General features: G+C 42.2%; 1 protein-coding gene across 1 annotated transcript in view; it reads right to left on the bottom strand.

Moving 5' to 3' along the window:
- Positions 1–6,969: 6,969 nt before the first annotated feature.
- Positions 6,970–21,353, bottom strand: part of LOC148014516 (putative RNA-dependent RNA polymerase 1) — a 104,106-nt gene continuing 89,722 nt past the window's right edge. Inside the window, exon 5 of the mRNA XM_087666643.1 lies at positions 6,970–8,260. Within this exon, the coding sequence (XP_087522769.1) occupies positions 7,472–8,260 (789 nt within the window). The 3' untranslated portion in view covers positions 6,970–7,471. The remainder of the gene's footprint in view (positions 8,261–21,353) is intronic.

Genomic DNA, 21,353 nt, shown 5'->3' with positions numbered 1-21,353 from the left:
ATTTTGATTATCTCGATCCCAAGTTGATCAACTTTATTCGAGTTCTTCATTCTTGTGCATCAAGTTCATCCCTATGAAGACTTATCCCATACTTTTATCTTCCATTGAAATCCATTGTCCTATTATGACAACCATATGATTTGGAGATGTTGCAAGGATCAAGATTATGCAACTACATTGTGTTCCTTTAATGTGAGATGGTCTTTTAGTGGATTTTGGGGTTTTCTAGTGCATTTTCAATTTGCTATTGGTTGCATTAGCTTCCTTGTACTAGATTTTTCTTATAGAGTCCTAGATTGTATATATATTTTGTGCTTATAGAGGCCTAGATCTTATGTACATTTTATGCAACTACATTGTGTTCTTTTAATGTGAGATGGTCTTTTAGTGGATTTTGGGGTTTTCTAATGCATCATTTCCAATTTGCTATTGGTTGCATTAGCTTCCTTGTACCAAATTTTGCTTACATAGACCTAGATCTTATGTACATTTTGTGCTTAAGAATTTGCTTTAGAGAGCAGTAAGTCAAGCCAAGTATATTTGGCCAAAATAAATACTTTTCCAAAGAAATAATGATTCATCATTCAAAAATCAATGTTATAATCATTTCGTAGATACTAAAGCTGGCTTCTTTCTTATTTTTGGGAGACTTCACCAAGAATATATTAATCTTCTCCTTTCTTTACGAGTCTCTTTCCCCACAAACTAAGGTTTTGGTGCCCATCTTTTTGGTGTTGCACACACACTCGCAAGCACGCACACTCTGTGTGTGTGTGTGGCACATACATCCATATGCACATTCATTTGTGTTAACTATGCTAATAAGAAGGTGCTCTTCAATAATGCTCATAGTGGTGGCTCCATTCTAAGTGTTTGGATGTCACCCAAGTGTAAATTTGAACCAACATGATATGATTTTTTAAATTTTCATTGGTTGAAAGAGACATACAAAGTTCCTAATATATTTAAATAACGAGACTATCATGCATTTAATGCTATCCATGAATTTCTTTAGAATCTACCTATGCAATCAAAACATTTATTTTCCATAAAACGAAAAGGCCACATCCCTCTGCCCAAAAAATGTTTTTTTTTAAAACTAGTCCTATACTTGCTCTCATACCCTACATACAAATGCTTCCAATATTTGTAATATGTTACTATACATATATACATTGTTGCTTGAAAAGTATTAAATATATAGTATACTAGGTCATGAATGTATTGATTTTATTGTACTATAGCTCACAAAGGAAACTCTCCACTTACACCACAATAAAGTACACTAGGTGCTACCAATGCTCCATATCGATGTGGTTTGGGATGCTTCATGTCCAAGACACACTTCATGCAGCAAGAGGATTCTCACATGAGCATCATACTTTTGTATTCTAGATCACATACTAATGTTGGGGTAAAAGGCCTTTGGGCCTGCTCATATACACTATGACCGTCCATTATTTATTCATATATAATATGATAATGCAATAAGGCTGTCAGTTCAGTTGGACATCACCTACATGGTGTGTGCTCTTCTCTCCTGCATATTCCTTTTCTTCTTCACTGCCATTGCATCCCCTTCAACTGGTATCAAAGGTTTGGATTAGATCTTGGCTTGGCATTACTTCAGCCGAGATTGAAAACCTAGAGCGTGGAGCTTTAATGCCAGCCATGGCTTCTTTCCCCCAAGGTAAGATTTCATCTCCCGCCTCTCCCGGGCCCTCATAGGCTCTTTGCAAGTGCTCCTTGGCTTCATTGGGCACCTTGTATGCCCCCATTTGCCCCCTTATCCTTAGCATAACCAGTAGGCCCCACAGTAGCAGCTCACGTTTTTTTGCGCCGTTTTAAAATCTGGCTAAAAAATCCCATTTTTTCTCATATCTCAGGCATCCAAAACCCGATTTAGGCAAGGTAAGAGTCTAACTTGGGGTTTTGACACGCTCCGGACACGATGGCGATGTCAAATCTACCAAATTTTGATCACAACATTTTCTGTAACAGATCTGAGTTGATTTACAGTAAGAAAATGTCATGCTCTTAGCTTATGTGATACTCCCGAGGCTTGGTATTTGATGCCTAGATGCTTTGGGGATGTTTATCCAATGTTTTGAGATGCTTTGGGACTTGGTTTGAGCTTCCATAGCTCAATTTATGCAAGGATTTACTGTTGTATATTGTTTGGGCAACAAGGTTTTATCAGGGACGGCTTATGCATAATGCTCTTTGTTGACATTCGGGTGTCCTATTGGATGTATTGATGCTTGGTTATCATGGTTTATGCCCGGATATGCTATTTGAGAGCTATTGAGCCTTAATTTAGATGTGGACACTTCGTTGTTGGTTGGGATTTATGCTATCTTGGTTGACAGGTTATTTTACCTCTAGTTGGGTTATGCCTATGGTCTATGGGTGCTCCCGACTACTCGGGATGATATGTTGATGCATTTGGATGATGCCACTTTGATGTTTATGCTCTTGGATGCTTCTTGAGAAAAGAGTAGAGCTCAATTCTTGGTTCACTGTTATTTTCTTTGCAGCTGGCATTTCACTTGACAAGATTTATGCCCCGTGCTATCCATTATGGGACTGATGTTTGATGTGGATGCTTTTGGGTTCGGCTTCTGCAATATGACAGATGTTTGGGCTTGAATTGACTTGCATTTGAGAATTTTGTGGAGCAGTTTGCATTTGGTTGGCTTATCACTTATGCAACTTGGATGCTATTTGGCCCTTAATGCCCCGATTATGGATCTTGGAATTACTTGGATGCAGATACATGTTTGAGCAGTGCTTGCTCCATTGTCTTGGCAGTTGATTATTGAGCTTTCATTGCTCATTGATGCTTGGTTCTTTATGGGTTACTCCTTGATCAGTGGACTTCTTGATAGTGCTTGGGTTTAGCAGTTATGGTTTTGTTGCTTCTGTGTTGCCTAGCTTCTATGCTAGTTGGGTTGCTTTTTCCCATACAGGTCAGAGAGTAATTACTCTTGATGCTTACCCAGCTATCCACTTTGTCTACTATTATGTGCTTTACAAAGCCACTTATTTGGATGTCGTTGTATAGATACTTGGGCTTCTCCTGGAGCTTAACTCTTGCAGGATGCTTTGCCACTTGTCGGTCTTTACTTGACTTGGATGTTCCTAGGTGGCATGATGTACTGCAGAGCTATGCATGTGTATGGTTATGGGCTGATTTCATGGTGGCTGAATACCGTATGCTCTTATGACAGATGTCTTATGCTTTACACTATTGTGGTTGGTTATGTCATGCACTTAGCTACAAGTCTTTTTTATATAGGAGCTTCTACATCCCCAGTTGATGCTTCTATGCTTTCCTCTCTAGTGAGGATGAAAGAGTACTTGCAACAGCATGCTTCTACCACTTATGCTTTTATTGACAGTTGACTTGATGAGCAAGTTCCCTATGTTGGGACAGTCCTCGACTCCTAGAGCTCCGTGGATGCTATGGATAGCCCTATTCATGATGACTTGGATTCCTTGTCATCTTCTAGAGATTATTCTTCTACAGATGTATGCCTCAATTGTGGGAAGCTTGGGCATACTAAAAGAAAATGTTTCAGATGGATTAAAGAGCAGCAAAGACAGAGACGGACTCGACACGAGCAAAGAGTTAGAGATACAGGAGATACAACGGGTGTTACCATTATTACTAGTAGTGACATGTTGTTACCCATGATGATACATTTGAGCATGCACTCCTGTCATCTAATTTCCCTACAACTTTCTTGGTCAGTGATACGGCCTACGCCTCAGATTGGCTATTGGATTTTATGGCATCTTATCATGTTACTCCACATAGAGCATGGTTCTCTACTTACAAGGAGTTTGATGGATGCATTTCTTTGGGCCTTGAGCAGACTTATGTTATTCTTGGTATAGGGGACATACACCTAACTTTGCCTAATGGAACGTCTCTTATGCTTAGGGATGTTTTACATGTTTCTATGCTCAGTAAGAGCTTGATTTTTGTCAGTTAGTTGCATGATGCAAGTTACTCTGTTTCTCTTTAGGATAGGTCATCGAAGATTTTTCGTGGTTGCTTGGTTTTGGCCAGAGGTTCTAGAGTTGGTTCTCATTACCCAGTGCATGTCTCTCATGTGGAAAATTCTATGGTTGTAATTATCCGGATACCACATGCATTGTTATGGCATTATCGCCTAGGCCATATGCACCACAAAGAGATGGAGATCTTGTCTCGTTCAAACTCATTGATGCCTCCTATGTCACTTACAGATCTTGATGCTTGCCCTGATTACACACTTGGTCCTTGTAGCTTGGCTTATGGGGATTGTACAAAGCATGCTCCTCTAGATCTTGTCCATTGTGTAGTATATGGATCTATGCCTTCCCAGTCACTTGGTGGAGCGTTGTACTTTATGACCTTTGTTGATCATGCTACCCACCGTATTTGGGCTTTTCCATTGGTGTAGATTGAGGATGTTGTAGCTATGCTTGACAGGTTTATGGATTCTGCTAGTAGCAAGCCTAGGTGCTTGTAGATGGATTATGAGAGTCATGCTCTCTCCCCCAGCTTTCGGACCTCTTGTCAGCAGTATGACATTGATTTCTTGTGCCCACGGTATTTTGGGATTGCTCATGGCATGTGCCTGACCTTACAGGCAAAGGTTGCTTCTATGCTCACCACAGTTGGATTGTCTTATGGCTTTTGGGTTGAGGCCCTTATGACGGGAGTTTATTTGGTTAACAGGATGCCGTGCTTGACCTTGGATCGTATTGCACCCCATGAGGCATGGAGTGGCATGTATCCCTCCTATGATTACTTGAGGATGTTTAGCTGCTAGACATTTGTATGTACGTATGCCACATGAGCCTATGTCATGTAGATATATCCTCCTTGGTTATGGAGATGGTGACTTTAAGGCCTACAGATTATGGGATTTGGATGCCCAGCATGTCATACACAGCTATCATGCTGTTTTTTATGAGACGCAAACATCTCTCAGGCCTCTTGATGAGCGTTCAGTACGCTTTATGGTTGATTTTATATCAGCTACAGTGCCATTACAACAAGCTATTTATGTTGAAAATGAGGCACTTATTGGCGCAGATGACGTAGCTATGCATAACAGTCAGGGTCAAAATGTTGGTGGTCAGTTGCTAGACCCCTTATAGGCACCGTTTTCTTGTAGTTTTGTAGGCTGGACAACGAACCATATGTCAATATTCCGCTTTATTGAGGCCACATGTAGTCTTAAGACCCCGTTGGACGAGTATCCGAGATGTTGGCTCTCTTTTAGTGATTGACTCTGGAGAGTTTGACTGCTTGCTCTCCACTCTCTTGTATGCATCACATTGATGCTATGCGCGACTTTGATGCTTTACAACCATGCACTGATGAGTTGTGCTTGCTTCATAAGAAGCATTCTTGGATTGCTCTGTTGTATGGAGCTTCGGGATTACTTACCTCCTGGATATCATGGACTTAGGGATGCTTGACTCTTCTTCTACAGAGGTTCCCGACACTTCTTGCATAGCTTGCTTTCCGATTGGACGTTAGGTGAGAAGTCATGATTCCTCACCTTATCTTTTTTTTTCTTTTCTTTGTTTTCACTCCCCAACCACATTGGTCTTTTAATGGAAGGTTGTTGAGATAAAAGGTCTCTGGGCCTGCCCATGTACACTCTGACCGCCCATTCTTTATTCATATATAATATGATAGTGTAATAAGGTTGTCAGTTCAGTTAGATAGCACCTTCATTGTGTGTGCTCTTCTCTCCTACATCTTCCTCTTCTCCTTCTCCACTGCTATTGTATTCCCTTCAACTGAATCAATTTATGACTTGCACTCTAAATCACATAAAATCTACTAGAAGAAATTGTGTAATATAATAACATGCTTCTACAATAATTTCATTATACCACATGTATTTTGTGTGTGTGTGTGGGCACATGTGATACACATCCATGAATACTCAATTAAATTTTCATCTATTCTTTCTTTTAATTGCATACTCATTCTGTCACTCCTGTTCTACATGGAAAGAATTGGGAGAATGAATAGTGCTTTAATAAAAATTAGGACACTTATACATCCTAAGATATACGTCATGCAATAAACACATGCACATGCACTTTCACACACATGCGAGAGAGAGAGAGAGAGAGAGAGAGAGAGAGAGAGAGAGAGAGAGAGAGAGCAAAAAGAATATACATGTGTGTGTGTGTGTGTTCTATGTTATTAACATAATATAATGCATACTCTATATTATTTTGTGTTGCCCACAAGCCATTGTTGTACTCTCTCTCTCTCTCTCTACATGTACATGTGTGCATGCATATGTATATATATATATGTATGTGTTTTAACACATTTCCTATTTTTGTGGTCTCATAAGTGTGTCCTCTCTCTCTCTCTTTATCTTCCTCTCTCCTCTTTTTTTCTCATGAGTCCCATCTCTCATTTTTTTTCGCCGCATATGTGTGCATGCATTATGCAAGTATGTATTTGTGTGTGGATGCATATGTTTGCATGTGTATGTATGTATATAAGCACATGTTTTATAAGTTTGTATCCATTCTCACCTCTCCTTCATTTCCTCTCCTTTCTCATCAAATTTTTTGATCTTCCTTCTCTCTCCATTATTTCTAGCTCATGTTTGCATATAATTGGGCATGTATGCATGTATGTACATTGTGTGAATGTGTTTGCATATATATGTTCGTGTGTACATGTGTATGTATTTTGTGTGTTTGTTTTTATAAGATGTATGTTATGTGTGTGTTTTTAGTATATGTACATTTGTAGGTGTTTTTAAAATAGGTACACATTACATAGACACAACCATTAAAATATCATTTTATTTCTCTAAAATAAAATTCTTATTTTTAATGTATGTGCATTTGTGGGTGTTCTTAGAGTATGTACACATGGTGCACACGTTTAGCCATTAAAATGTATCATCTCATTTTATGTGTTCAATTAAAAAGTTTCCCTTGAAGGTGCTCATCCAGTTTAAACATTCTATTAATGTCTTCATCTAGCATTATACATTTTGTTAAGATAGGCCCCTTCAAGGCCATTATAGTAGTTCAATTTTCCCATTTATTTGTTCCTTGCCATCAGGGTAGTTCATGTTCTTCTAATTTGTGCTATTTTTTCTACAGTTGGGACTTTTCTTGTTCTACTGATGGTTTTCATTTGTAATTTATCATGCTTCTTGTTTACCTTGAAAACTAGACAAAACAAATATCATCTAGCTGTCATGCTGTTTGTATGCCTGGAGTTTCCAAGGAGGGATATTGTTTCTAGTATATACACATGAAGCCCAAGTTTGAGGTGTCTTCTTATTTTACCATGTCTATCATCTGCAGTTCACTGTCCTTCACATGAAAACCAAAACCTGAACTGTCCTTTATATTACAAAGTTTTTTATTTTGACATTGTAGCCCAAAGTGGCCATGGGCTACAACACCCACTCCATGGACTGTGTCAATTGCTGTGCATCTTTTTTATCTTCAGTAGGCAGTCATGAACCACCCAAGGGAAGCTAAGCAAGTGCTCATGCTCCTCATCCTCCTCCACATAATCTGGGTGGTATGTGACATGATACCAGGCTGATGCTTTTGCCAATTCTTCATAAGCAACAGACCCAAAGCTATCCCCATCACAGCTGGAGCTCCTTTCACCACCTTTAAGCCAGCTTCTCACTTCTTTTCTCAGAGAGCTCACTGCTCTCATAATCCTTTCTTTCGCTTCCCCAGGCCTCTTCTGATACCATCTCGATAACTTACGTATATATCCACTAACAATTTCTGCTTCAGTTTTCACCTCAAATTGGTGCATCAAAGAAAGTAGTTTCTCATCATAGCCCTCTTTTAATGCCTGTGCCTCGTCCAAGTAATGCTCAAAGCCACTTAACTGAAGTTCCCTGTCATAGCACCTACTAGCCTCTCTCCTCGTAAAAGAACCAATCTTTCTCTCTCTGTTCTCTCCTAGAACTGATCTATATAGCTTACCAAGGACCCTTTCTGATTTATATGTGGGTTTATCATTCTTTTCCATAAAATCAGGGTACTCATCTGGTCTCAATTCCCAAGGCAAAACAGCAGGTAACCCCGTTTTCGGAAAATCAACAGCAACAGCACATAATCTAGCTAGCTCTAGACAATCAGGATCACGAGCCATGTGAGGCCTTCTATCAGCCAGAGCAAGATGTGCATTAGACAAAAGACCCAGACTGTTGTTTATCATGAACATCACAAAGTGTTGCTGGATTTCCTGCAATAGAAGAACATAGCTTCTAACACAGCCTTAATACGGTAATTTCCAGAGTAACGAAATTTTTCGCATTTTGCATAAAACCATTATGTTTGTATTGATGCAGTGTTATACATACAAAACTTTACAATCCTGGTCTCTATACAAGGATTGTCGCAATGATTGCTGCAAATGAAAGTGAAACTGCAACGATAACCAGAAAGCCTGATGTCTAGTTGATGCTAGAGAAAAATGAATCTCTCCTAGTCCTATGCATAAACAACCACGAATACATGAATATGGTAAATTTAAGCCACCATAAATGAAACATAGATAGTAAAGCCAAACAATAACAGATATGGTAATAACTGCTAATGCCCTGGTCATGTGGACAAGGAATGTTGCTCCAAGGCTCAAGGTATCCCTCCTAAATCTCCCAACAATCCTTCAGAGACCTCGAGGACATCAAGAGTTAACCAAATTACTTCCCCCTTGTTCTGTTCCCACACCTCATCCCACCCTTCCTCCACCCCATGGTGCCCAAATGACCTACTCGAGACCCACTGGAAATGTGGCTTACAGACAGCCTATCAATCAGCATCTTTCACACAACACCTGAAGGCTTGTTTGGCTGGTCTACCAGACCTCCTATGGACTTTGGCCTCCAAGCCCATTTGGTCTGCCTTATGCAGATCATGATGCATCCATTGTCCATGAGTCACCCACTCAAACAACTTTCCATGGCAAAGACCTAACATTGGATGATGCAATGGACGAGTTCGGTGGATGGTGACCCTATCTTTAGGTTACTTGTTGAGAGTGTTGGGAAGAAGATTGATCATGTAAGGACTCAGGAGCAAATAGTGCATATGACCATGCGAGAATGCACAATGGAAGAGAAACACGGACCTAGAGAGAGGGGAAGCAAGAGATTGAGAAGAACCCAGAAAGATGATGGAATGGACTGAACTGATATGCAAAAGAAAGCTGAATACAAGGCTGGGCCTGATCAGCCCCTACATGCAGCTGGAATGCAACAATGAGGGCACCGGAATGGTCTGTCTGCCAAGGAGAGAGAATAATAGTGATCAGCTGACTTGAGTGTGGAGAGGCAGCAGGCAGCAGCTATAAATAGCTGATGGGTGCATAAATTAGCCGGTCAGCAGCAAAGGAGTGCCAAAGATCAGGCTGACCTGTCATAAATGCTGCTGCCAACTCTCTCAAGTGTGAACACTTGACTGGAAAATGTAATGCACTGACAGTCAGAGCTCCTAGGCCTCCATTAGACCCTAACAGAGCTCACAACCAGGAGATGAACAGCATGAAATACATGAAATGCTAACAGACCATTGGTCTATCCAAGATCTGTGGTGAGCAATATGCCCACAAGTCTTCGCTTGATGAGGTCAAAGGGGAAGCATGCTGCACAATGCACAAGTTTTCACTAAGAAGGCCACCCAAACGGGTTTTCACCCTTTGAAGTGCCCAGCTCACATAAAGGCAATGCTAACGCAAGGGAGAACCCACGATCAGAATGAATGCTAGTGCAACAAGGCCACTTGAGCAGTGCCAGCCTTGGGGAATTGTTCACTTGCCCAAGTGTCATTTTATGAAAAATACTGCATGGTTACAAAAGGAAAAGGATGTCAATGTTGAAGACCATGGAAGGCAAACCGAAACCTAAATGTATCAAGAAGGGAAAGCAACTCCCTCTCGAACCAACAAGCAAATGCTGAAAGAGCAGAAGTTGGCTCTGATGTTGAGCCTCGAGGACTCAATGAAGGGTAGAAGAAGTATCTTAGCTGGAAACTCCAAAGGCAAAACAGCCTCTAGCAGTAGCATCAAGAAGGCCCAGAGGGCCCCTGAAACTCGGCCTTCGGAGAGGAACCAGAGAGTCTTTGACTACATGCTGGTGAAGGAAGCAAGGATCAAGCAAGAGAGAACAAAGAGCTAGCAAGGAAGGGCTCAAAATCCATGTCTCCAACCCAATCAAAACCACTGGACCCACAATGTTAGTCCTGAACTGAAATATAAGTCTACCATGTAAGTATCAAGGAGAAAGACTGGGTAACTTGTATATCAATGGTTCATACAAAGATGCTTTTGGTGAAAAGATAGAGATGCAAAGAAAATCCTAATAAGTATGCAACAGAGGAAGTTAGAAAAAGTCCTTCACCTAAAGAACAATTAGCCTATGGGCCTAACTTGACGAAAGCACGTAGCTTCAGCCATTTTGGGAGGATTTTATGCAAAAAGAATAACTCGCGAAATCTCATGACGCAGGATCGCAGTTTTCAGGCAGCAGCACTCCGTACTGGGAGAAGAAGAATGAGTGATCTAGGAGAATTCTGGCAAGGTGTCCTAGTATTTTACCCCCCGTTCGGAGCCATACCACGACAAGGGCTGACCGAGAATGGCACATACTACTACTACTGCCACAGCCTAAAGGAGTACCTTATCATTGGACCTCATGTTCTGTAGGTGTCCCTTTGGATAGAGCATTGGCACTCAACCGGTCTAGGCGCCCATGCCCACCTAGACAAGGCCTAAATATCCACATCACAGACAAATTAGAGCCATCATTGAGCGCCAAAGGAGACAGATGTTGAGACACCTCAGCCATGCAGAGATGTATGTTCTTAGAGGACAAACATCTCATTGATGGAGAGGTTCCTTTTTTTACTTTTATTTTTAGATCATCCACATGTTTTCTTTTTATCTCATAGACCACATTGGCCTTTTAGAGATGTTAATGTACTCTCTCTCTCTCTCTCTCTCTCTCTCTCTCTCTCTCTCTCCCCCCCCCCCCCCCCAAGATAGATACGCACGGCTAGCCCTGGCCTCTTCTAGACAACTAGCAGCAGATGGTGACAGACATTGTTGGTATGCTCAGATGAGTACATGGATGAGTCTACATGGGCTGCAAATTGACAGACTACCCCCCTTTGACTATAGCTTGGATTGTCCTACACTTGACCTAAGCCGATCAGAGCTAAACCATGTGATCAGAGCAGACATACTGAAGTTAGATACGGAGAAGACCTGGATCCGACCCCCCTCCCCCCATGGCACGAGGATGGCACACTACTAGACCCACTTCCTTCAGGTATGTGAGGATGGTTTCATCACCCGACCCAATTACATGGACACACAGCTGCCTCATGGACTACGCACAGTTATTGGTCACATCCGCACCTCATCCCACCACCTGAGGATTGAGATAGGCAGATGGGAGGGTATACAAACAGAGAAACGCATATGCCCACTATGCAACAAAGAGCCAGAGACAGAGGAACACTACATCTGCCGATGCACTGCATATTATGATATACGAGGTAGATACCACTGTCTGTTTCGAGAGGGTTTTGAACCCCTGAGACGGATCATGCAGTTTGAGGATCAGAGATGCTTGGGATTCTTCCTCTTGGAGCTCCAGAGGCGCAGAGCAACAATTCTACGGAGTAGGAGGCCCCCACAACTCGGCTCACATAGACAGAGAGCAATCACTAACTTTTTCACTGATACACGACAGAGTATGGCAGATACCACTACTACTGCCACACAGCCTACAGGAGTACATCATCATTGGACCTCATCTTCTGTAGGTGTCCCTTTGGATAGAGCAATGGCACTTAGCCGGTCTAGGCGCCCACGTCCACTCGGACGAAGGCCTAGACATCCACACCACAGACAAATTAAAGCCATCATTGAGCGCCACAGGAGACAGATGCCGAGACGCCTCAGCCATGCAGAGATACACCTCCTTAGAGGACAAACATATCATTGATGGAGAGTTTTCCTTTTTCTACTTTCACTTTTAGATCATTGACATGTTTCCCTTTTATAGGACACTATTTCATTTTTTCAGTCTTATAGGCATATTTTTCATCTTTTCTCGTTCCAAATGAGAAACACACCATCATTGTATGTATTGCTTTGGTCTCATAGGCCACATTGGCCTTTTAGAGACGTTAATACTCTCTCTCTCTCTCTCTCTCTCTCTCTCTCTCTCTCTCTCTCTCTCTCTCTCTCTCTCTCTCTCTCTCCTTCCTTTTTTTTCGTAATGGATGTTATACTTATAAAGTACTAAACGACAAAAGAGTTACAAAAGTCATGGTAAAGACGCAAAGGAAATTGCCATATACCAGGAAAGTAAGTCCTCCCGAGGGAGTAAGTCAAAGTGCCGAATGAGATCTATCTGCCAATGCAAGAGACCTTTAAGCCTAGCAATATCTCCCTGAACATTAGAGGCTGAATCAAAAAGAAAAGCATTCCGAATGGTCCAATTGTGCCAACAGCCCCAGTATGTACTCGTTTCCTAAATATTTACACTATCTATTTCAAGTTATTTGATTAGGAGTGGTCTTGATGATAAAGAATTGTGTGATAGTTTTCAGGTTAGTAGTTCTGTGCTAATGAATGTAATATGTAGGTTGTGTTTGCATAGTGTTCTTGAAGAATGAATGTGTGGAATGGCTGTAAATCATGTCAGAAGTTTTCTGTAGTAACTTAGTTGTTTCAGGCAGTTTGATGTTTCTTGCATCTTCTGTTGTGATCTTGATAGGCCAGAACAATAATATACTTTTTTGTTGTCAATTTTTAGGTCCTGGATCGTGAAATTTGATATTTTAATAAGAGAGAGAGTAGATGAAAAATTATGGTTTTTTTGCTTTAGGGAAAGAGAGAGAAAATTATGGCTTGGTTACTTTTTTGGCGTATTTATTTTCTTTTGGAGAGAGGAGAGAGAGAGAGAGAGAGAGAGAGAGGAAGAGAGGGACTCATAGAGGGAGAATAAATCGAGGGAAAGAGAGAGACACACACACAGAGAGAGAGAGAGAGAGAGAGAGAGAGAGAGAGAGAGAGAGAGGCATGAGCCTTCTTTTGAGGGTTTTTTAACCCTTAACATAAATCCTCTCATAGGACATTTACAATTAGAGCAAGCTTACTATGTGTAGCAATAGCTAAAGCAAAATACATTTGATATCTACATCTTCATCAAGCATACATAATGTATGTTGACCTAATATTGCTCATTAGATAAAATATATTTTATTTGAATAATACATTATTTGTTATAGAGAATACAAAAAGTTAATATTAATTTCTTCTTGCATCATTTAAGATCTAACATGAAAACCTATTTGTTAGATATTATGGTCCATATTTTAGGGATTGTAAAGTGCCATAAGGTTTTCTAAAGTTTGATATTGCTTGATCAAAAATATGGACCAATTATGCTAAAGAAAAACACCATTAAGAAAAATGTGGACTAGAAAGGTACCATTTAGCTTAAGAGTTGTTAATGACAAAGTTGGCAAAGCTTGCCTCAATTTAACCTTTTCTACTAGAATGTCAAGGACTCCCTCAACCAAAAAATTAGTTAACACAGCAAAAGAGTTCTGACGGCCAGAATTAGAGGTAGACGGTGTATCCATTGTCTTGGGGATGGAACAGGGATAACAACGATCCCATGGGGTAATCACGTTACCTCTAGCATCAAAAGCCAACTTAGCAGGTGGGCCCTTCGGACCATCCGTATATACTTTCCTAGTGGGCTGATTGCGAGGAGCAGAAGAAACCATAGCATGAGTAGTGTGCTCTGAAGACAACATGTCTTTCCTGTGCATATAAGTATGCAAGGAATCTTGTGAAGCATTAGGCACAGTATCTGCCATGCCAGCATCAAACCTTTTACCTTTTTTGGCACGTATATCTACCCAGTCATTGTCACGGGAATCCAAACCCGAAACATATTGTTTGCCTTTATCCAAAACTTTAGGTGGCTGGGTCGCATCCCGCGACGCAACATCAAGCACCATATCTTCCATGGGAGGCAAAACATACTCAGCATCTAAAGTCGGTTGCTTCGCGGAACATTCGGCCATAAAATGCCCCAATTTTCCACACGAAAAACAATGCCCTGCAAAGTTACCCCATTTCAAAGGAAAGTGCAAAGGATGCATGCCAGAGCAATTAAGACGTAACCAAGCAGGCCTTTTCCGAGCAGTGTCCCATAACATACACAAACGGTTACGATTCGTGGCCCTTAGGCTTGGGGGAACCAAAACAGTGCCCACAACGGCCATAGCATCCTTTAACAGTGGCCAATAGACAGCCGGACAGTTTTCCACTTCAACCCACACCGAGCATTCGTGTTGAAGCAAGCGTTGAAAATCTGCCATTGGGCGCCATGGCACAACATGGACCAAACGGCGATCAAAGAATAATGGCAGTTTAGTCAGCAGATCGGCACAATGCTTCTCGGATTTCAACAGCACCTCATAAAAGCCTCGGGGCCCAACAAAAATCTCTTCAACACACTCCCCTTGTAGTAGACTTTGCAGCCACCACTGGTGAATACAGGAAAGCACTGGGATCCTACCAGTGAAGAAGAGTATAACAGCACGTTCATAAAACACTGAGAATGAGCGCAAAACATTTTTAGGATCCACAGTGGCTTCCACAACATCTTCAGTTTTAGAGTCAGAAAACGCTTCATGATTATGTTGAACATAATCACCAAGCAGAGTGTTGGCAAACTCCAACAAATGCTCCTAGTCAACATCTTGAGAATCCATAGAATCAGAAGCAACCTGAGCATAAGAACATTCCTAATGATCCATAGTATCTTCCGAAGTATGCTTGGTGCATTTGCCCGCAGGCTGGAAGTCAGGACCAGGTGGCATCTCCTTTGTGCAGGGAACCATATCTTATGGTTCCTCTGTTTCAGAATTCGGACCAAGGGCTGCCACCGTTTGGTCAATAAAGGCCATGTCCAGGCCAGCCATGTTGTATCACCACTTTAACAAGAGATCTGAAGCTATTTGCAAGGCGCGCTCTCTCTCTCTCTGCTGCCACAGTCTGCCCGGGATGAGAGCAAGTCGTCAGACCCTCGCTGTCAGCAGTAGACGCAAGGCAGGGCGCCACAAGAATGTCAAATTAGGTCGACGATGATAGACAGTCGTGCTGGGACAGAGCACGAGCAGGGCAGAAGACAGACGAGCAGGGCAGAAGACAGGCCTCTAGAAGGCAAGGGCAGGAGACGAAGTGTCGGGCAGGGCAAAACGGGACCCTGCACTAGTCAGAGGCAGGGAAACAGGCGGCGCACGGGGCAGGAACACATCGTCACAAGACTCTCTCTCTCTCTCTCTCTCTCTCTCTCTCTCTCTCTCTCTCTCTCTCTCTCTCTCTCTACGCGGCTGCCTCAGCTCTGCATGCTGACACAGAGCAGGATACCGCAGGCGTTCAGGCGTGGACGGGGTCAACGGAAAGGGTCAGATCACCATCGCTCGATCATCCATCACGCTTCTCTGTTCTTTCTTTCCTCTCTCTCTCTCTCTCTCTCTCTCTCTCTCTCTCTCTCTCACCTCCATGGTATTCCATCTGTCATAGCCTACCAATCACACGCGAGCTCCATACCCAACACAAGTGATTCAAATTGGAACCACACGTCTAGATCCACTATTGGATATGCTCTCCCTTGGATCCAGCAATAAGAAGCAGGCCATCATTGCTCTTTCTTTGACGGAAGCCAAATATTGAGCCTTGCGCTCTACAGCTTGGGAGGGAGCATGACTCCATTGCATGCTTGCAAATATTAGCTTCCCAAATGCTAGACCTACTCTTCTTCAAGTTGACATTCAGAGCATTCTAGCTTGCGAAGAACCCGGTGTTTCATGCTCACATGAAGTGTATTGAGGTCCAATATCATTATATCCGAGAGCATATTTTGGATGGCGAGTTTGAGCTAGTCTATCATTCTATGTGGGACAATGTGGCAGACATCTTCACAAAGGCCCTACCATTGCCTTTTATGCTTTGTGAGAGTGGAGGTAGGATCGAAGCTTAGCACAAAAAACAATAGACAGTAGAGAGTGAAGCACGACACCCAATGCAATAGACTGAAAAAGTGTAAAACTAAAAGTACAAGGTACAACCCTTAGACCTTAGGGTTGTAGGGGGGTGTTCATACCCGAACACGGTAAGTGCTCGTAAGTGTGTCTCATAAGCACATACAAAATAATACCATAAGTCTGGGGGAAAAAACCTCTCCTACCGAGAGTAAAAAGTGCCCCAGTGTCCTACTGATCACCGACACTCCGATGTGAGTGTAGGCGTAAGTGAGGCGTGAGTGAAATACCCAACAAACCCCCCTGGAGTGAAGAGTGATCAAGAGTACAAGGATCATCCGTCACCAAAGGAGATCAAATTTAAAGCATGGCAAAATGCTTCAAATTTGTCAGGTGGAAGAGCTTTGGTGAAGATGTCTGTCACATTACTGGTGGTAGAATAATAGACAAGACTGATATCACCTCCATGTAGCCTCTCTCTGACAAAGTGATAATGTATCTCAATGTGTTTCGTGCATGCATGAAACACTGGGTTCCATGCCACTACAATGGCACTCTAACTATCAGTGAACAAAGGAGTAGGCTCCGTAACAGATACATCCAGATCAACAAGCAAGCGTCTAATCCATACACATTCAACTGTGGTATGAAAGTTGCCTTGTATTCAGTTTCACATGATGATGTGGCAACAGTGGACTGTTTCTTGCTAAGCCAAGATATGCAAGACGAGCCAAGAAAGAAACAATTGCCACTAGTGGAGTGACGTGAATCATAATCACCAGCCCAATCAGAATCACTGTAAGCATGTAACTGCAGTGGTCCCCCCTTGGCATAAAGCAATCCAAGAGATCTAGTACCCTGCAAGTAACGGAAGACACGCTTAATAGCTTGCCAATGTGACATGCGTGGCTGATGCATATATCTGCTCAGGGCTGAAACTGCAAACTGTATGTCTGGCCTAGTGTTGCATAAGTAAATAAGACATCCAACTGCTGGAGCATATGTGTGTATATCAAAAAAATCACTGTCATCATGTAATGACAGTTTAAGTCCAGGTTCCATTGGTGTACAAACTGGCTTGCAATCCTATAAGCCAAACTTCTCAAGAAGTTTACCAATGTATCTTGACTGTGATAACCCAATACCTCTAGCATCATGTATGAACTGAATGCCCAAGTAATAATGCAAAGACCCCAAGTTTGACATGTCAAAAGTTTTCTGCAAATTTTATTTAAATACTGAAATCTGATCAGCATGTATCCCTGTAAGCAAGAGATCATCAACTTAAAGACAAATGATCAGCATGGATCCCCCTATTTACATACGTAAAGGGTAGACTCACATGAGCTGTTAATGAACCCTTGGCTAAGCAAGAAAGCATCTATCTTTGCATACCAAGCTCTAGGAGCTTGTTTCAAACCATACAAAGCTTTTTTCAGCTTGCATACCAAGTGTTCCAAGCCCTCAACTACAAAACCAATGGGTTGCGGTACATATACTTCCTCATGAAGTTCCCCATGTAAAAATGTAGTTTTAATATCCAACTGATGCACAGTCCATCCATAATGAGCAACTAAAGCAACCATAGACCTTATGGTCGTCATACCGGAGGTAGGAACAAATGTCTCCTCATAGTCAATGCCTTTTTTCTGTACATAGCTTTTAGCTACAAGCCTTGCCTTGTATTTGTCAATGGATCCATCTGCATTCCGTTTCAGCTTGTAAACCCATTTTGTTCCAATGGCTTTCTTCCCAAATGGCAAAGACACCAAATCCCATGTTTGATTCTTAGTGATAGAATCCAATTCAGCTTTCATTGCTGCCATCCAATGCACACTCTGTTGTGCATCCTCAAAACATTCAGGCTCCTCATCATCGAAGGTGCTTGCTACTATAACGAACTCCACGGTATGTGCAGTATCATGCATACGAGCTTGCCTTCTAGTACGACCAGCCATGGGTGCATCCAAATGACTATCTTTCATAGTCTGTAAATACCATCTAGGCATTTGACTTGCCTCCTGACTGTGCATAAGCTCTGGCTGAATTTCAGTTTCAGCATTTTGTTGAATATTCAGATCAGCCAATGGCTGATTTTCTGCATTTTCCAAAGGAGTAGCTGGCTGAACATTGAGTTCACTTGCTGAAACTCCATCTGAATCACCAAATGTAATGGGCAACAGCCCTTCAAATACATCACGGGCAGCCTGATATGTATCTAAACCAGCCAGGGACAATTCTGATTTTTCATCAAATACTACATCCCTACTGACAAACACCTTTTTAGAAACAGGATCATAGAATCTGTAGCCTTTGCTCTCACTGCTATATCCCATAAAAATGCATTTGACAGCCTTGTTACCCAACTTTTTCCTGAGTACCTTTGGAATATGTGCATATGCAAGGCACCCAAAGGTACGAAAGTGTCCAACAGAAGGTTTCCGGCTGTTCCAAGCCTCAGAAGGTTTCCGATTGTTCCAAGCCTCAAAAGGTGTAGTTTTCTTCAATGCTTTGGTGGGGCATCTGTTCAAAACATGGCAAGCACACATGACGGCTTCCATCCAGAAACTGTGAGGCAAGCTCTTTGCCTTCAGCATACATCTGGCCATCTCCATGAGTGACCGATTCTTTCTCTCTGCAACCCCATTCTGCTGTGGAGTATAAGCAAGTGTACTGATGGACAATGCCCTTCTGCTTCAAAAAAGAATTCAGCATAGAGGACATGTATTCCCCCCCTTGGTCCGAACGGAGAGTCTTAATTTTACAACCAGACTGGTTTTCAACAAGTGCAATAAAAGCCAAGAATGAATCATACACTTCTGACTTTTTTACCATAGAGTAGACCCAACAAAATCGAGTAAAGTCATCAATGAAAGTCACAAAATAGTAACATCCTCCCAATGACTTTGTCTGCATAGGTTCACATACATCTGAATGCACTAACTGCAACTTGGCTGTTACTCTAAAAGCAACATCACGGGGAAACAAAAAACGATGCATTTTCCCCAAAATACATCCTTCGCACAAGTGCTCAAGAGGCCTCTCCAGTAGAGGTAATCCATCTAGCATCTGCGTACGCTGTAAGAGCATCAAGCTGCCAAAGTTCACATGCCCCATCCAAGCATGCCATAACTCTGCCTATAGCATAGCAGGAGTAAGAGTGGATGCCAAGTACGCTGACTGATCAACTGAAAGAGCATCCAACTCGTATAACCCATGACATAAAGTGCCTGTCAAGACCAAATTCATGTGTTCTTTGTCTCTCACCATGCATCGGTCATCATCAAATGTGACCTGCAATCCACAACGTGCCAAAGAAGAGATAGAAAGCAAATTCTTCTTTATGCCTAGCACAAATAAAGCATCATGTAGGCGGAGAATAGAGCCATCAATGGCTGTGAGCACAATCTCCCCAATACCTCTAACAGGGTATGATGCATTGTTGGCACACTGTACAGACTTGCCAACTGGAGCTGCATGAACAGATGCAAATAAATCTCTGCGAGATGTAATATGCCTAGAAGCACCACTGTCAAAAAACCAAGTGTCTGCATCCTCAGTAGAGCTGAATGCTCGATCTGCCCAAGAGGTGTCATAGCTGCATGTGTAAAAACAATAGTCCCTGTTTGCAACAAAGGACGCAGACTCAGTAGCAATGGAAGGAGCATCAGAAATAGACATTCTTGATTCGTTTTTCTTCTCTTTGGCAATGCGCTTTTTGCACTCAGTAATGTAGTGGCCTGGCTTCTTGCAGTAATGGCATTTACCCTTTTTGGCTTGTGTGCCCCCTTGTTTTTTGTTTGCCTGGGATGTGCCAGAAGTTCCAGAACTCTACGGAGCATTCTTGACTTGGCTGCCTTTGCCCTTCTATCTAGCCATAAAAGCCTGCTCAGAGGCTATAGTATCCACACCACTATTCCTCCGTGTTTGCTCCTCCTCTAGAAGCAAACTAACTAACTGAATAAAAGTGATTGGCTGCGCGGCAATCCTCATTGTGAGGTTTAAGGCCGTATGAAAAGCCAAGTAAGGAGGTAATGAGTTCAAAGTAGTGGATATCATCTGCGCATCCGAATAGTACTCATCAACATTCATGAGTTGCTCTCGCAAGTCCTGAATTTTGTTCAAGTGATCCTGAATAGAATCACCTTCATCCATTTTCAATGTCTCTAGCTCTTTCTTTAAGAAAGAGATGCGAGTCTCATTCTTGCCTGCAAACATCTACTCCAAAGTTAGCCAAGCTTCTTGTGAAGAAGCTGCTAAACGAATGTGGGGGATGATTGACCGCTGAATTGCCAATGCAATCAACAACAAAGAGTGTGCATCCCATGTATCCCATGCTTTTTGAGCTGCTGTTCTTTGGGGAAGTGGCTGAAGTGGAGCAGGTTGAGGTGCCCGTGGTGCACGTCCTCCTGGAGGAGGAGTAGCTGGAGTCACAACTCCAGGTTGAGCTTTTTCTCCACTGACGTAATCCCAAAGATTTTTGGCCACAAGTGAATAGTTATTTCCATCCAATTTGTCCACCTTGGATACATAGGTGAAAACATCTCCTCCTTGATTTACCATGATTTTTTAATTACCGAAAATGCAAAAGAGCAATGTCAAAGCAAAACTTCACTGGAAATCTGAAAATTTCTAAAAATTGCAGGAAATAACTTTCTGCAATTAGTGTACAGAGGTGCACTCTGTCAAAACTGTCTGTTATGCACGCAGTCCAATGTGCAATCAGTGTTCAGCAACACTGTACCAACAAAATCCCCAAAATTTCTTACCTCAAATGTGTTCAAAACAATCTTTCTGTGACTGTAGCTGTAGTTCATATGCCAATGTCCTCAAAAAACATAAAAGCCCCAAAATGTCTGATAAATTTGGCCAGAAATTTACATTCAATGTGTCCCAGACACGTTACTGAATGTTGTGCCTGTTGAGTAGGAATCCCCTCTTCCAGAAATTTATCTGGAATGAAAGGATAAAGAAAAATTTCAAAAAATACCTCACATCTGACGGGCTGTCGTTGACGTGGCGCAGCAGCACGATGGACAGGAGGCATTAAACGCGGCGCTAAACAGAGGCGTCACAGGCGAACTGGCATGACGTGACGAACAGCACAGAGGCAAAGTCGATGGGAGGCTGTCTGGCGGCGCTTCAAACTCGAGATACTTGACGGCTGTCTGGTGGCACGTGTTTGACGACTAACTGGTGGACGACTGACGTTAACGAGCGGGACAATTTGGACTGACCACAGACGCAGGCAACTGAAGACTGGC

Source organism: Lygodium microphyllum, chromosome 25 (assembly GCF_053477565.2).
Source record: "Lygodium microphyllum isolate KBCC chromosome 25, Lygodium_microphyllum_v1.1.10, whole genome shotgun sequence".
In the NCBI taxonomy this organism is placed as follows: Eukaryota; Viridiplantae; Streptophyta; class Polypodiopsida; order Schizaeales; family Lygodiaceae; genus Lygodium; species Lygodium microphyllum.
Note: the sequence above shows the minus strand (reverse complement) of the source record. Positions and strands in the feature narration are given on the sequence as shown.